Here is a 16,577-nt window from a genome sequence, read left to right as displayed (position 1 = left end):
GGGCTATTGTTCTATTATGTGCATACGCAACAGTCTCCTTGGTGTGCACACACTTTTTGTTTTGCAGGGGTACACTGAGCACAATAGAGAAGTCAGCAACTTGTTGAAGTGTTACTGATCCGCTGATGTTGTAAAAGATACAGTTAATCCTTTTTTCCCCCCCCTCTTAAAAACCAAACAGTTGTTTTTTTGTATCAAAGGGAGATTCTACTCGCATAAAGCACTGGTGGTTCTCAGAACTATTCACTGCCATATGTTTCAAAGTGTGTTTGCACAAGCTAACAAATCACACTGCAGACCTGTGAGCTATACAGACTACCACACCTGTTTCGTTTCCCTTTTGTGAGTTATTTTGTTGTAGATCTGAAATACTCTACGTGCAATGTGTCCAGCCTTCACACAAAAAAGCAGCATCTGAAGTCGGTAACACTTAAAAATGTTGTGAAAATTATTTCTCAAGTAGGCTTTGGAACTGCATTTTAATGATCTGTCCGCACCCAGTGATAACAGTTACCCTTTCACAAATTCATTGGTTGTGGAATAGAGTAGGAGTTATAATGAGATGCTAAGAATCATCCTATCTTGAAAATATTAGAAGAGGGTAAAAAAGGTAGAAAGAAAAAGGAAATGACTTATGACTATGAGCATGAATGTGTGAAAGTTGAAATACAAATCTAACAACATGCTGCTGTGTTCGTGACTAAAGCTACAAGCAAAATAAGACAGTGTTTTACTGTATTTATTCAACTGTTATGGCCCCACGTCTTTCTTATAAGCAGTCACAGTACATTTGTCAGTGAACTTCACCATCCCAAGATGCCCAAAAAAAGCCTTTGATGTGATCACTCTCAATAAAAAATAAAAGGCTCATCAATTTTGAAATGGACGTTTTATTTTTGTAAATGTGCAGGATAATTATCTGAGTCGATTAAAACTTCCCAGAGGGTCGGAAACACTTAACGCCGCGCTCTGCAGCAAGCTGCAGAGCAACACAGAGCCAAGGGTTTGCTTGATGACTGCAAGTGTTGTCAGTCACAGTCCATAATTTCATGATGCGTTTCTGTTACCATTTCCCGCTGCAGGGAACGGCTTCGTTAACTCCAGGGGCTCGCCGGGCCTCCTCAGCACGGCCAGCGGCAATGGCTTGGGTAAAGTCATGCCCGCCAAGTCTCCACCACCCCCCGGAGGGAACATGGGAATGGGAAGCCGCAAGCCAGACCTTAGGGTTGTTATCCCTCCATCAAGCAAAGGGATGATGCCCCCGCTGGTGAGTGCAGAGCACACTGCTGCACGTCAGAATCTGAGGCTTGAGGGCTTTGGAGTGTGACTGCTGCAAGGCAGACGGGAGCCTCCTTCTGAAGACTTTCAGATCACGTGTCAAGCTTCACTGGTGTCACATCATTGTAGCAGCATGAGGTTGTCACCTTGCCAAGAACTTTGTTAACCTGGAAAAGGAAAGCTGGTCATTTGAGCAGCGCATGTGCTCAAATGACACCACATTTGAAATGTTTGCAAACCAGAATGGTATAGAATCTTACTGATGTTTGAAGAAAAGTGCCGTTCTTGCCACTAACCGATTTTGCTGTAAATGGATCCAAAATACCATCCGTATTTATCAGCGCCTGGTTGATTTACTTTCAATATATACCTAGGAACCTGTTCTTAAGCATTAGTTTCTCGTAGGAAGGGTCAGAGGCGGAGCAACATCCCATTTTTGGATGCAAAGTCCATCGCGCGCTGGATCACTTTTTTTCTGCAAACAATCCTGCAAAAATCTTCCAATCTAAGGTGAGTTATGCAAAGATAAAACTATGTGAATACTTATTGACTACTTGTCTCACTACCACAAAGCAGGAAATTACCTATGGTCAATATTTTAAAGATGTTTGTATTTGTCGCGAAAGCAAAACTGCAGGCTACAAAGAAAATGTTACGCCTGTAAAAATGGCGCCAAAACGGCATTCAGCTACTATTCCACAGATTATTTATAGAGATTTCAGTAAAATTGTGGAGATGTAAATGAGATTACTGTCCATTATTGTTCTTTAGATCTGTTCTAAAAATGAATGTGACTTCATTCTATAGAGAGCACCTTATGGACCATGGCGCAGCGCTCCACCTGAGGACAGTGAGGACAGATGTCTCTGTGACCGTGATGAAGAATCTCCTCCTGGACCAGCAAGTGATTAAAGAATCATGTTGTGCAGAGTTTCAGCTTGTTTGTGATCTTTATGAATGGAACTGTGTGAAAAGGTAAAAATGCTGCTCTTTTCGAAATTGATTTCGTTTTTCTAAATCGGCAACAGTGATGGAAGACTGATGAGACGCATCATAAACATCTAAGAACCAGAGCTGCAGCTGCAGGAGGGAGGCCAGCAGTCCCTATCTCTTGAACAGCAGTTTAAGAGGAAGAACCGCTGAGGTCCAGACAAAGCCATTCCTGCACAGGAAGTCCATGCAGATGCTGAGGGATACTGACCAGTGGTGGTAAATGAGCGTCAACGCTGAAGATTTCCACAATGAAAGGGCCAGACTCAGATGTGGAAGGATGCCCACACAAAAACATTAATTGCTTTACTACAATTCACAATTAGACTGAAGCAACAAACACTTTCTGAATGAAAGGACAAATCCACTGAATTTTGAATGTGTTTTTTAGTCCATGGTAGAGGTTTCTGTCAGTCATTGGAGTGAATCTACTGGAAATAACTGTGTTGCATAAATAAAAGTCTCTTTATTCTGGAAATGGGAACAGGTGTTTTCTTTTTTTGTGGATGCCTATGTTGTCGATTAGTGACAAACCTAAATTTATATCTCATTTTATGCGTTATTGTCAGATTTAGTATCTCAACTTAATTTAGCACCTACTTGAATACAAAAAGATGATTGACATTTTTTTTGTCATAGTTCAAAATAAATTCTAGCACTAAGGGGTTAAGATCTCATCAGAGTGAAAATATGTCAGCATCCACGGAAGAGATAAACATTCCAGCAGCTTGTTGTCTGTGTATGTGGACTCCCTGGTCATGGAGGATGTTCCTTCTTTGCACAAATGAAGCTTAGCGTGGTGTTTCAACCGTTGACTGTAAATGAGACCTGGACTGAGTGAATGTGACATCACCCATAGATAACGGCTTACTTCTGGCTCCAACAAAATACAGTCAATTCAGTTGTTATATTTTTGCATTACAGATGCCGCCATGTTGGAGCCAGACAGTGTCAGTAGCCTAAGCTACTTGTCCAAGTCGGTCTGAGTGATCGTTTCTATAGCAACCACTCTCGCCAGTCAAGAGTGAGAGAGAAAAAAAAATAGGATCAACTAGGGCTGCACGATATGAGGAAAACTTGCGATATGCGATATTAGTGATCAATATTGCGATAACGATAAATTTGCGGTAAATAAACAAATAGAAAAATAAACAAAAACATCATTCCCATTTCATTGCAACAGTTTAAAAATTATACTCCAAATGACCTTCATCGACATGGGGGACAAACGTCAGGGTGGCTAACCCTGGTCCTCAAGAGCCTCAACCCTGTCTGTTTTCCAATTCTCCCTAGACTGCTCGATAATGATAACCAAAATCAGGTGTGTTCAGTTAATCAGGATGTGAAATCACTTGAGTCAGCCAATCAACAGCAAGCTGGTTAAGGAGAGCTGGAAAACAGGCAGGGTTGAGGCTCTTCAGGACCAGGGTTAACATAATAGGCCTCCATCTGATTGGTCAACAATGGGAAGGCGTCCATCTGATTGGTCAAAGCATAAAGGGATTTATTTGATTCGTTAAATGCTTCAAGCTGCTAGAAGATTGTTTTAACACATTTTGGGTTTGCGATTTATTGCGATATTCGCCGTCTTTTGCGATATGCATATTGCAGAGCTGGATATTGCGATAACGATAAATTTGCGGTATATTGTGCAGGCCTAGGATCAACAAGAAAATGTTATAAAAAGGCACCAGAGCAAGAATGGTTTTTCTGACAAATACATGTTTATTTCTCAATAGAGAAATAGAAGTCTGTTGATACGGTTCCTTGGCTCCAGCCTGTACTTCCTGTTTGGAGCGTCAAGGGGGAGGGGTCACTCAGTCCAGCTCTCATCCACCGTAAATGCCTTAACACATGTCACCCTGTGGGGTCGTAGAATGTACACAGCACCTCTTGTGCTGCAGAAGCAAAGCAGGTAAGGAGCCGGATGAAGCGTTGGTTCTTTCCTGTCCGACCCAGCGTCACATTTTAGGATGGTGGAGGCGGTGGAGGGTGCAGGCTGTGGCAGGTCTGCAGACAGCCTGTCATTAGGCCATAATGGTATTAAATTAATCACATCTCACTGTGACAGAGTGTAGATGAAGACTTAATCAGGGGCCCAGGGTATGAGCCAGATAATATCTTGTCGCCCTTGTCGTGTCTTCCTTCTGCTATTGATTGAGTGTGGGTATTAAGAGCGCTGGCCTGGTCACAGTATGTTCCACCGCACCAGAGGAAGACGGGCTTTTTGTCGCTCCTCCTCCTCCACAGAAGCTCTTTGCTCGGAAAGCCGGCTTTTCTGAAGTTACTGGAGATTGGGGTGATGCCGATTCAAATCCCACTTACCCTGAAAGTTTTTTATAATACACTAGAACTTTAGTTGGAATGTCTTTCTCTTTACAGACTACTCAAACTTTTTAGCTTTATTGTCTCTACTGGACGGTGGAACACTAAGAATTCATTCTTTAATTCATGTAATGTTATTAGTGCCTCTACTTTTCAGGATTTTAAAGTCAACTTCTTTATATTATTGTTCTGTTTACAGTGAAACCTTGATCTCCGGCACCATTTCCCTAAAATGTTTTACAGTTGTTCCACTTTTTCTCTGTCACTCTCTTCTTTCTTCTGCTGAGAGCAGTCAGAGTTGGAGGAAATGGATTTGGTGAGTGTCGACAAATTTGCGAGGAAAGAGTTGACGTGTTAACCTGCTTCTGGTGATCGGAGATGCTGCACTGTTTGCAGAGAAGGCAGCCAGACAGCAGAAATTCAAGCAGCATAATATTTTAACACTGCATGCTTTGGGTTTTGCTTGTGATTATTGCAGTTTTAGCTTCACGTTTGTCTTACACCACCTCTCCGGTGTCTGCGTGTTCGAGTGTGAAAGCAAGAAGGCCGTATCTGGGCTTAAGAAGTAAAGTGACTCCGTTTGTTTTAACATATAGAAAATTCTTGAGTAATAACTAAGGGAGAGGACGTTACATCATACATGAAATCATTGTGTGAGATACCGGAGCTCGATGAAGTCATTTGGCTGGATGATGCTGGAACAATTCAAGGAAGCCATCAACAATGTGATGCAATGTGGGACTCAGACGTCGGCGTGGACAGCTGCACATATGTTTGCTAGTAGCAGTTGCGACCCGGTATATCTGCTTTTGATCATTAAGCTTCGGAAGCACCGGTTGCTCACAGCACAGTTTGCTGCATGACCACACTAAGCTGTGTAGGTGTGTTTGTGTGGCCCGAATGTCAGCAGTCACTGCACTAAAAAACCACCGCTGTGCGTCACGCTGGGAATTCAAGTGCGTCATTTATGTTATCCTCATGCACCACCTTGATTGGGTTTTATGTGAGTGTGTAACATGATTTTGTTCTTTTTAAAGGGGTTCTTTTCTCGGATGAATTGTTTCGGAGAGCCCACTAACGTGTTTACAGATACTCTCCTTGAATGTTTTTAGACATATTTTAAAGTTCTAAATATACATATCAGGTTTTAACACAGGTCAACTCACAAGAACCCATGGTGACATCAGTATGATGGAAAAATATTAGAAATGTGCTCTGTGGTCCACCAATAACATTAAATTCCACATGATGTTATTTTTTAAAGAAATTAGGTCTGGGCTCTAAAGGGTTAAAATCCTATTGCTTTCAGTAAATTATTTGTCATTGCTTTGGTAGCCATTTAACTTTTTTTTAGAATAAATGTTGCATAATTTGCCATTTTTTTTAAAATAAGTAAGCAAAGATGATCAAATGTATAGTTAGCTATATTTTTTTTTGCTGGTAGATTTAAAATGATTGCTGAGGAAAGTCCTGCAATTCCTTGACATAGATCTACACTGCCACCTTGTGGTTCATTTTGGCCAAACAGAAAGTAAACTATGAATCAAATTCCTAATTATTATAAAAATAAAAGTGTATGGTAGTTGCATGTTTAAAAAAATCCATCTTAACAGGCTTTTAAGGCTTCTTCTTTGTGTTTTTGTGTGTGTGTTTGTTTTCCAGCACACCCAGAGGATCCACAGTTCCCAGTCCAACCAGCCTCTCGCAACTCCTGTTGTGTCTGTTACCACCCCCAGCCTCCCCCCTCAGGGCCTGATCTACTCAGGCATGCCCACCTCCTACAACCCGGCTGGTGAGTCGTTTTCCCACTCCCTGCCTCAGCTTCCTCTGTGGGGAATGCTTGTAGGACACGCTGCTGATTGCTCCATGTTTCTCAGTGACTCACAGTGTTCAATGTAAAATCTTTCTGCTTTTGTTTTTCAGAGTTCTCCATGGGCGGCGCAGAGCTCTCCTCCCTGCAGAGCTTCAGCTCTCATGGGCTCTCGCTCGGCTCCATGTCGGCATGGCAGCAGCATCAACTGGGCCAGGCAGCTCTTAATTCTTTGGTGTAAGTAGCACACTTAACAAACAAAGGCACGCTCTCTAGATGCCCCCAACATAAAAGCAACGCCCACGATGCTTGTGATTTCACTCTGAAGGCCCGTACACACAGGGACGAATATTCGCCAGCCGTTTTTTGCCACGTTTTTTGTGTTCACAACCAGGTGATTTTCGCTGACGATGAGCCGAGTGAACATGCAATTTAATTCCCTGACATTAGATGGCGCTTAATGTAAATCAGAAATACCCCTGTACACAAGGTGGCGCTGCGCAACTTTACGCTTCTTAAAGTCGCTTTTCACTTAGAAGAAGAGAGCAAGTATTTACGCGATTGTCAGAATCAAACAAAGAAAACATGAATATTTCCAGCACCAGTAGCTCCAGCTCCAGCTCCAGCGATGAAGAAATTATTGTTCTGTTGAATGATGAAAGACGCCGGAAAAGACGCCGATTTTGAGTACATCCCATAGTTACGAGAAGAGAAGAACATGGGGAGTTTTATCGACTGGTACAAGAGCTGAAAATGTATCATGAGCGTTTTTGGGGATATTTTAGAATGTCCGTCATTATTTCTTCGCGGCAGTGTAGACGCTACTTGGCGTATATCTTCTTCGTTGGTATATGTGCTCAGAAAGGCAGTTTTGTGTTTGAGCGCCCCCAAGTTGTGTTTTACTGTAACTTCAGAAGCTCCAGACACGTGTGCAAAAGCGCCATTCTCATTGGTCGTATAGTTTTTGACGCGGCGCGTCAAACCAAAAAAACGAACCCGAGGCGTTTTTTAAAAAGTGACGCTGTGACGCGTGGCGTTTTTTCGCGTCACTGTGCACACCCACATTGGTGCCCTTTGTTTAGTCACGAGGCGTTAAACGTCGGCGAATATCGCGCGCGCGAAAATTCGTCCCGGTGTGTACGGGCCTTGAGTCATCCGTATTTCCACTTTTTTTTCATACAATTGCTCCTCACATTGATTTTATTGTTATTTTTAACGTGGTGCAACATGTCTTGCATGTCTCCGCTGTAGTGGTGGAGGCCACCTACCTCAGGGCTCCAACCTTTCCATCAGCACCAACCAGAGCATAAACATCAAGTCCGAGCCCATTTCTCCACCGCGGGAGCGAATCACCCCCTCTGGTTTCCCCCCACAACAGCCGCAGCAAGGCTCCAGCCGACAGGAGGGTTTGGGACGGTCGCCTGCTGACAGCCTCAGCTCATCTTGCAGCTCGTACGACGGCAGCGACCGTGAAGACCATAGGCCGGATTTCCACTCCCCACTGGGTCTCGGCAGGCCCCCTGCCGGCTCGGAGGACAGGGAGAACCCATCGGTCAAGCGCTTGCGCATGGACACGTGGGTGACATAGAAAGCCCTCATCCTGCCTTCAACTAGCTGCTAGCTAGAGAGAAGAATGGTTAGTTATGGGTATGGAAGAAGGAAAACACAGCTACCATTATACTATTATTCAACTCACATCAATTTGTAAGGCTGAGGTGTAACGTTTTATGTGGAGGCTTAGGTAAATTCTGATAAAGTAGAATGAAAAAAATGAAGAGTAGGTGGCTGGACTGAATTCTGTGCACAAGCAGGTGGTACCAGGTACTTGGTGCAACTCAGATCTGCAGAAGAGTTATGTTCATGAAAGATTATTAAACAATAAGCAGTAGAATATTGTAGTTACTGGTCTAGATTTACCTGTAGTTGCTTTTTTACTGTTGTACTCGCAAGTTTGCAAACAATCAGGCAGAAATGTGTTGCTTTCAGGTTAAAAGCGGTCAATGTGAACAGTGTTCACTGCAAGGTCGATCTTGAAAACAACGTAACCACACACAACCTTTATCTCAAGTGGCGTCTTCTGTTGATTGATTGATTGATTCCGCTGACCAGTTGACATGCAGAGTAATGATAAAATCTCATCCCAGAAGTCCTAAAAACAAGTGAGACTACTTGAGCGCACACGAAACAAAAACGTAAGAGGCTAAAACAATAGAAAAAAAAACATTGCAATAATGGTGCAACTATTCTGTTATGATTTAGAAGTCAGATAATTACACAATTAAAATGATGCAAACGTGTCCAGTTGAGCTGCTGCGATAGTCAACATGTGGACATATGTGTAACAGTTCATCAGTAACATAAGCCAAAGTTTTTTTTTTTGCTTTGTTAGCTTCTATGATTTCCTAACAGTTCAGTTGAAGCCCCCCCCCCCCCGTCTCTCAAACAGGTTTTATTGTTTTCTACTTTTGTTGTGATTCGTGTCAACCGAATCTTAAATTGATATCTGAAGCCATGAACATTTTGTTTTTACCACAGAAAATTTGAGCCAGACATCTTTGGTTGTGTAAATAGGGACTTTATTATACAGAAGCAGGATGTGAGTACACGCTTAATGTACTGTATAGTGGCAGATTTCAAGGAAAGGTATATTTTTGTGGTTTACAGCCAAGTTCACTAGAGTGAACCCTTCAGAAAGAAACAAGTCACTGGTCAATATCTGCATTTTTATGTTTGTTCTTTTGGTCTCTTCTCAATTGAATCATCAAGATGACATGTTGTGTTTTGGTTGCAGTTGGTTTAATTTGTCTTCGTTGTGGTGATTTGTTTGTCTTGAAGACAAGGTAACAACAAATGCGGTGAGGTTGAAGATCATCTAATATTTTTGAGCAAAAAAGGAAATCCCCAACATCCTGACTCCTAATTGGAAAAATGAGTCGTGTTTTATCTCCTGTGCACATGAAGTTCAGATCAATTCTTCACCTTTTAAAATAATTATTATTCCATAAATAGACTTGTAATTTCAAGTCTCACTTTTGGTCTATCTTAAAAGCGTTCCCAGTGGGCATTTAATTATGATGTTTTAGCCAAAATAAAATTTTCTAGGACTTAATTCCTGCAGAGCAACAACAGTTCATTAGAAATTTCCCTCTGAGTCATGGACAGGACCTTTAGCGAAGAGCAACCCCAGCCCCTCTTCCCGTCATCCATAACTTTGCTATCTGTTTACACGCTTTCCAGCTAGTTTAAAGCCAGCCCAGCATATTATCTATTTAACAAATACGATCTTTTTCAAATAGAAATGTTTGGTCTGGTCCTGATTCAAAATAATTTGAATAAAGAAATACTCAGAAATGCAAAATGAAGCTTTAATTTCTTTATGTATGTCCTCCATCATTAGAAAAATGCCACAAGAACATGTTCAGAACACCAAAAACAAGATTTTTATCGGTGTGGGTTTTTAAGGTTCTTTCAGTTAGTGGTTTAGTCGTTCATATCAAACCCTAAAAAAGGTGATTAAAAAAACAGTTTGTATCTATTAAAACCACTCTCATCTCATTTGGAGCCACAACCTAGCACAATGACTTCAATCTCACTGCTGAGAGGCACACATTTGTCAAAAATAAAGTTTGCTGCACAAGAGAGATATCGCTGTGCATTTGCCATGGCACGCCTTGTGTGTCTCTGTGACATACTCCGTCCCATCATTAGTCCCATACTATAAGACCATACAGATCTATGCAGTTTAAACCCTGATTCACTTTAAAATGTTCTCAATAGATTCATTGCAGTTCGCTTAGTTTACAATCCACCAGGACAAAGAATATTAGACTGTTATCCGCCTATTCTGAAGTGCCACTGAATCAATGTCTTTGGGAAACCTCTTCACACTCATGCATTAGTAAGCATGCATATTTGAACCAAAAGGAAATTGAATGAAGCTCATTGTAATTCAGTTTAACGCAGCAGGGGAACGTAGCAATAAGAAATCAGTGCAACACAAATGTTCCTGCCTCTTCTCGCAGCATCACCTCATAGCTAAATGTGTATTTTAGCACTTGATAAACATATCAGGGTGTTTTGTAGTTACTCTATTGATATGCACAGATAGGAAATGCCTTATCCCAATGAGAAACTGCACCATTTTTTTTGTTTTTTTTGAAGATGATGCAGATTTCTCTCAGACTTGACCAAGCCTGCCTCTTCTCAAAACGGACTCACACAAGAGATCGCATGGCGAATGCACTGTGATATACGTGGCTCTTTAGGTTGTATGTCCGAGTTGTGCTCAAGTGGTGAATGTGAAAGGAAAAGGGTAATCATAGAACCTCTGCAGAGGATTGTCTTCACTTTGCTGTGCAAGAGTACACTGCTTTGCTTCATGGCTTTTATAAGCAGAACGTCGTGTTTGATAAGTGTTTGTAGTTTAATGCTCACTTAAATAAAGAAGCTGTTTTCGGTTTGAAGGCTCAGACCGTTTGGCGGCACAAGCTGGACTTTGTTGCCAACAATGAAATTATTTGTTAAAACAAAAAAAATTCTAAATAGATTTTAAGTTAATCTGCATTTTGTTTCCCTTTTGGTTGTGTTATTTTATTTTCAGCATACAATAAATGTTCAAGTGAACTTTTTATGAAACGATGAAGATACTATGCTAGACGTCATTGTACAAGATTTGTATTCTACACAAAACTGCAAATATTGGCTTTTAATGTGTAATCTTAATTCATGTCTTTCATTCTGTTAAAAACGGAACTCTTTCATAGAATTTGTTCTCCTGTGAAGTCACGAACAGTAGAAACTGTTAACGTTATTAAACACCTCAGTGTACGCACTCTCCGATCTCTGTCTTTTCTATCGACTGTATTTTTTCATCTTGGAATGTGTGAAGATAAGCAGGCCAAGCAATGCTGGTTATATAAGAAAAAAACATCAGTGTTAAACCAGTTTAGGATTTGATGTGGTGTATTTTTGTGTTTAGATTAAACGTCAGTTAGTTTTTTTATATATAAATCTCATGAAATTAAAATACGAATAGGTAAAAGTTAATATAATAATAAGGTAATTTCCCCTTTGTGGGATCAAGAACGTTTTATTCTCTTCCACGCTGCGAATTTAGTGAAGAAAATATCAGAAAACATTTGAGATTTTATTGAAACAAACTTACTCGCTATGAAAAAGTGCTGTGACTTTAATAGTATTTTAAGAAAAGCATCTTTTCTTTTTTCTTTTTTAATAGTAATTTAAGAAAAGCATCTTTTCTTTTTTATTGAAATAACTGGTTCTAAAATAACTGTGAGGTTTTTAGGTCAATTTGTCCTTGAAAGAAGACATATTGTAAAAATCTGATTGAACTGCATGCATTTGGGTTTAAATGGTGTATACTTGTATAGCACTTTTCTACCTACAAGGACAAAACGCTTTTACGGTCACCGACCCACTCACTCACCCAGTCACACACACATTCACACACACATTCACATACTGGTGGCTGCTCCGGTGCCAAACACATGCGCCAACCTACCACCAGAGGCAAGGTGGGGTTCAGTGTCTTGCCCAATGACACTTCGACTCATTGGCGTTCAAGGGGGGAATCAAACCCGCAACCTTACGATCATGGGTCGACTGCCCTACCACTGCACCACGGCCGCCCACTGTAAAGTAAAGACCCTTTTTATCAAGAAATGTCTTATTTTCTTTTTTGCAAGAAAAAAAAAGTTTCTCATTAAGAAAGTTTTTCAATAGCAAAATAATTAATAAAGTATGTCTTAGTGACTAGAATTCTTCTTGACCAGGAATTCTTGCTAAGACCATTTTTCTTTCCCCATTGGCAATTTTTTTGCTTGATTAATTGAATATGTTCAGTTTTTTTTTTTTTTTTTACTTATTTCTAGGGGAACTGTTTTTATAGTGAGGGAGAAAAAGGGCGTAAGGTGTTCGACCTCTGTTTGGAAGAGTGCAGGTTCCACCCATGTGTGGAAAGTGTCCTTGGGCAAGACACTAAACCCCACCTTGCCTCTGGTGGAAGGTTGACACCAGTGTTCGGCAGCGTGTGAATGGTGAATGGGTTTGTGACTGTAAAGTGCTATGGCTCTTTGAGAAAGGTAGAAAAGCGCTATACAAGTATACGCCATTTAAAATGTACAATCTTAAATAAAAAAATAAATACCCTATGGAAATAAATGAAAAAATCAAAATTCATGGGAGTTGATGACAGGAGATCTTGTTCAGCCCTACTGAAGGTGGTGAGGTATGTTGTCATTATTAAAATGTGAAGCCGCGCATATTGCAATGGCCAAGTCATGGTGTGTTTATTTGATAACTAGTGAAAATATTCTCAGATATCGATGCATTACCGCCCTCTCACCAGCAGGAGTCACTGCAGCTCAATGAAAATGTGCAATGAAAAGTTGCCACACAGTTGGGTTCTTTCCGTTGTTGGTGTTTACAAGAAACATATCCTGTAAAACCAGTTATTCTTGTGCTTGTCGGAAGTTATTTGAAAACATAAAGGCTTTTAAACAAATTTTACTAAGCTATTTGAAGTTATGGTTGGAAAATATGTTTTTAATGAAAATTCCTTATATCTGAGGTTAAAAAGGAAGACCCTAACCAATAGCTTTGAAAAAAGTAAAAAACAGAAGCATATATTCAGATTTGAAAATCAATAAGTAATATTTAATAAAACAGTTGTAAATGTAACCTCATACTCTGTCCTCACAATTTGGTGAGCTTCCTTTATTTTCTTAAAATTATGCACACTTCACAGCTACTCTCAAACATGAGTGGTCGCAAACTAAACCGCAGCACCAAACACTTTAGTGTGAAGTGTTTTTCACATGTACCCTTCTTTACTTCAGACACATTGACTGATATGGTTTCCTTGAGAGCTATTGCTTTTCTGCTGGTTCTTTGTAGGTATAATAAGGTGAATCTGAAGGAATCTGATAATAAAGTGAATCTAAAGGAGTCTGGAATAGTGTCTGCTCTGAAAAGCAATAATGACTATCACAGCAGGCAGAGTCTTCTCTACACTTGTGCTTCACAAATCTGTACCAGACGTTGAAAGAATCTGGTAAATAAAAGATAAAGGAGATTTAAAAACACAGTTGAAATTTTTAAATATAAAAAATAAATACAGTTCTTCTGCTTCTTACTTACTTTGGCGATCTTAGTTTGATCCCAGCACCATAAGACTAGACAAAAAAAACCTTATTAAAATCTGCCTTTTAGGATTTTTAAAGTAGTCATCAGGAACACCTCAAATAAAGAGGTTATTTTCAATAAAAAGAAATGTACCACCCAAAGGAGGAACTTGCCTTGATCAGCATCAAGATGGAGTTTACAGCAACATGCCAGAAGAAAAAAAAAAACTAAATAAAACAATATGGAGAGCATGTTTGTTATGCATCTGTAGAATAATCCCACTGTTGTATTACTGTTGTGCTTTCTCCTGTTTCCCTGCTTTTAACCTGACCTTTATCCCAAAAGAGCATATATTATTTCACTTGTGGCTATCTGTAATCTACATGGATAGAATGTTGACACTATATTGAATATTTGTGAAAGAAATCTAAACATAACGAGCAGTTTGGCTGATGCTGTTATTTTAAGAACTCTGGTCAAAAAGTATTTTAATGTGATTTGTATAACTACTGACTAACAGTACAGTAAACCATTGTGGTGCTGTTCCATGGAAATTTACATATGTTCGCATCCAACCATATGAAAACTGGGATGAAATATGTTTCAAAATTAAGTTGCAAGCTGAAGAAAGGAGATACATACATGTGTTATAATTAGATTAATATTATTTATTATCATGAATAATATTTTTTAGTTGTGCTTACAAGGGTTTTTGACAGACACTAGATGGCAGTATTGACCTTAATAGACACAATTTACACCAACAACAAAATATTTTGATTACACTACAGTATTGAAGGTTATACATAATAATTGTTTTGTCTTTTAATGTTTTTTGACGTTTGCCGTGTGCAAAATAAGTTTGTGGACTGTGTGTGATTTAATAAAAGAGGGGAAATAGCTCTATTTTAAATAAAAGCAGTAGGCTGTTCTTCTAAAACCTTAACTTTGCTATTTCTATTGATATTCATTTTATATCATGACAATTGTTTGTTTCTTTCTAAACAAAAAGTAACAATGGTGTTAAGTTACGCAATGAAAAAAAAAACAACCTATATCACCGTCTCATATCTATGAATCATGTCCAAGTATGAGAGGCGCAGGTACAACATTAAGGACAACATTCCTCAGAGGGGAGGTCCTGTTAGGTTTTGTAAGTTACAATTGCAGAATATATTATGTGTGTAACCCTTGTGCGATCCTAGGCACTTTAACATTGGGAGTTGGGTCATCTAGACCCACTAGACAGTGCACTGAACCTTTTTTCTCCAATGATTTGTGATCTTCACTGGTGTCCATGGGTTACATGAAATCTTTCCACCTTTATCCACCTTTGTCATGGCAGGGAGAACACTTTAATGTAAGAGTGGGGTCATCTAAGATAGTACAAGGGCTTAAAACAACTTGTCTGAGCTCGAAAAAAGTGTTTTTTAATTTGCGAATAGACTGTGAGCTTGAAAGTGAAATTGTTGCCAAATCCTTTCACCTAGTCAGATGATAAACAGGTTCAACCAGACACTGTGTTTTATTTTAAAAACATTTTTGCATTTGCACCTTGACCAAACAGAAAAAACAACAACATTTCTTACGAGCTTTTAAGGCGGCTCTTAATGGAAGATTCCAAAAAACACTTGTGGATACTAAAGTATTTAATAAAAGTTGAACCCTTTAAAACAGATTTTCCAAAACAAGTAAATAAATAAACAAATAGAGAAATATTTAGAATCAATTCTACCACTAAATAAAATTGTTTTATTCATGTTTACATAATATTTATTAGCATGAGTGGCGTCTCTAGAGAGGCTGCTGTACATTTGACCTAGTCTCTCCATGTCACACAGCCACCCCTCACATTTTTCCACAAAGGAAATTTTGGTCTTTTGTGATACATGCGTGATATACATAATGTTTCTTGCAATCATTGATGTGCGCAGTTGTCTATTGAGGATCTCGGCTAACCGGTCTTTATGTGAATTCGGTTTTGAGAATTACACCGCTTATGAGTATTTTACGTATATAAGATTATTTTGTAAATTATTATGTGCAGGATTTTTGCGAGATGCATATGGAAATTTGTGGCTTTCCCAACCATTCCACATAAGTCTAACAGACTTTTCACTCACGTACCAACAATGTATAACTTTCATGTCGTATATATGGCGCACATATCACATTAAAATTATGTAAATCGCGCACAAATCACTAATGAATTTTGGCTTTACGTTGATTTACATGTTTTTGTGTGGATTATTCGTACTTCTTATGTGATTTTAACCCTTGTGCTACCCTAGGCCCTTTACCATTGGAAGTTGGGTCATCTAGACCCACTAGACAGTGCTCTGAACCTTTTTTCTTCAATGATTTGTGATCTTCACTGGTGTCCATGGATTACATGAAATCTTTCCACCTTTATCCACCTTTGTCATGGTAGGGAGAACACGTCAATGCAAGGGTGGGGTCATCTAAGATAGCACAAGGGTTAACGTGGTTCATTTGTGAAACATCTGTGAAATTTTCACGTAAAGACCATACCTTTATGACCAATTGTGATCTGTGCAATAAGCACCTTAATAAAGCAGGCCTATAGCTAGCTTAATACTGCATGCTTTCTTTGAAAATGGTCCTTTTTCAATGATTGACATCTAATGTTTTAATAAGATGAATCCACTGATGACAGCAAAATTAAGGTCCATAAGGATTTACAAGTGATAAAAGTTTTATAATCTCCTCAGCATCACTTGACATCAAAAAATGAAACAAAAACTCTTGTGTATACAAATCAAAACTAATTATTTACCGAAATGTTAAATTCTTTTCTTTTTTTTATTTTCCTTTGTGTTTTTCTCAGAATTCCTCATCTCGAAATGAATTAAATTTTGCATGCTGCATTAACACACAAAATACATTTGGGACAAATCGAGGTTTGCTGTGTACTCTGCCTCCTTGCTGTTTCACAGCTGCATTCAGTTGGTGGACTTTCATGTCTCTGGGTGCATGCTCTTGGCTTTCAGACCATGAGCCCAGCTGTGCC

General features: G+C 39.4%; 1 protein-coding gene across 22 annotated transcripts in view; it reads left to right on the top strand.

Moving 5' to 3' along the window:
* Positions 1-9,296, top strand: part of mef2a (myocyte enhancer factor 2A) — a 63,949-nt gene extending 54,653 nt beyond the window's left edge. For 12 of the 22 annotated variants that reach the window (XM_023955835.1, XM_023955843.1, XM_023955839.1 and 9 more), the window contains 5 exons: positions 1,083-1,267; positions 4,886-4,909; positions 6,256-6,385; positions 6,517-6,640; positions 7,655-9,296. In XM_023955835.1, coding sequence (XP_023811603.1) covers positions 1,083-1,267; positions 4,886-4,909; positions 6,256-6,385; positions 6,517-6,640; positions 7,655-7,991 — 800 coding nt within the window. In that variant the 3' untranslated portion in view covers positions 7,992-9,296. Of the gene's footprint in view, positions 1-1,082; positions 1,268-1,683; positions 2,053-2,085; positions 2,183-2,306; positions 2,749-4,885; positions 4,910-6,255; positions 6,386-6,516; positions 6,641-7,654 lie in introns of those variants that run through there. The other 10 variants (XM_023955838.1, XM_023955840.1, XM_023955847.1 and 7 more) reach the window with 6 other exon arrangements.
* Positions 9,297-16,577: the final 7,281 nt, after the last annotated feature.

Source organism: Oryzias latipes, chromosome 6 (genome assembly GCF_002234675.1).
Source record: "Oryzias latipes chromosome 6, ASM223467v1".
Taxonomy (NCBI): domain Eukaryota; kingdom Metazoa; phylum Chordata; class Actinopteri; order Beloniformes; family Adrianichthyidae; genus Oryzias; species Oryzias latipes.
Note: the sequence above shows the minus strand (reverse complement) of the source record. Positions and strands in the feature narration are given on the sequence as shown.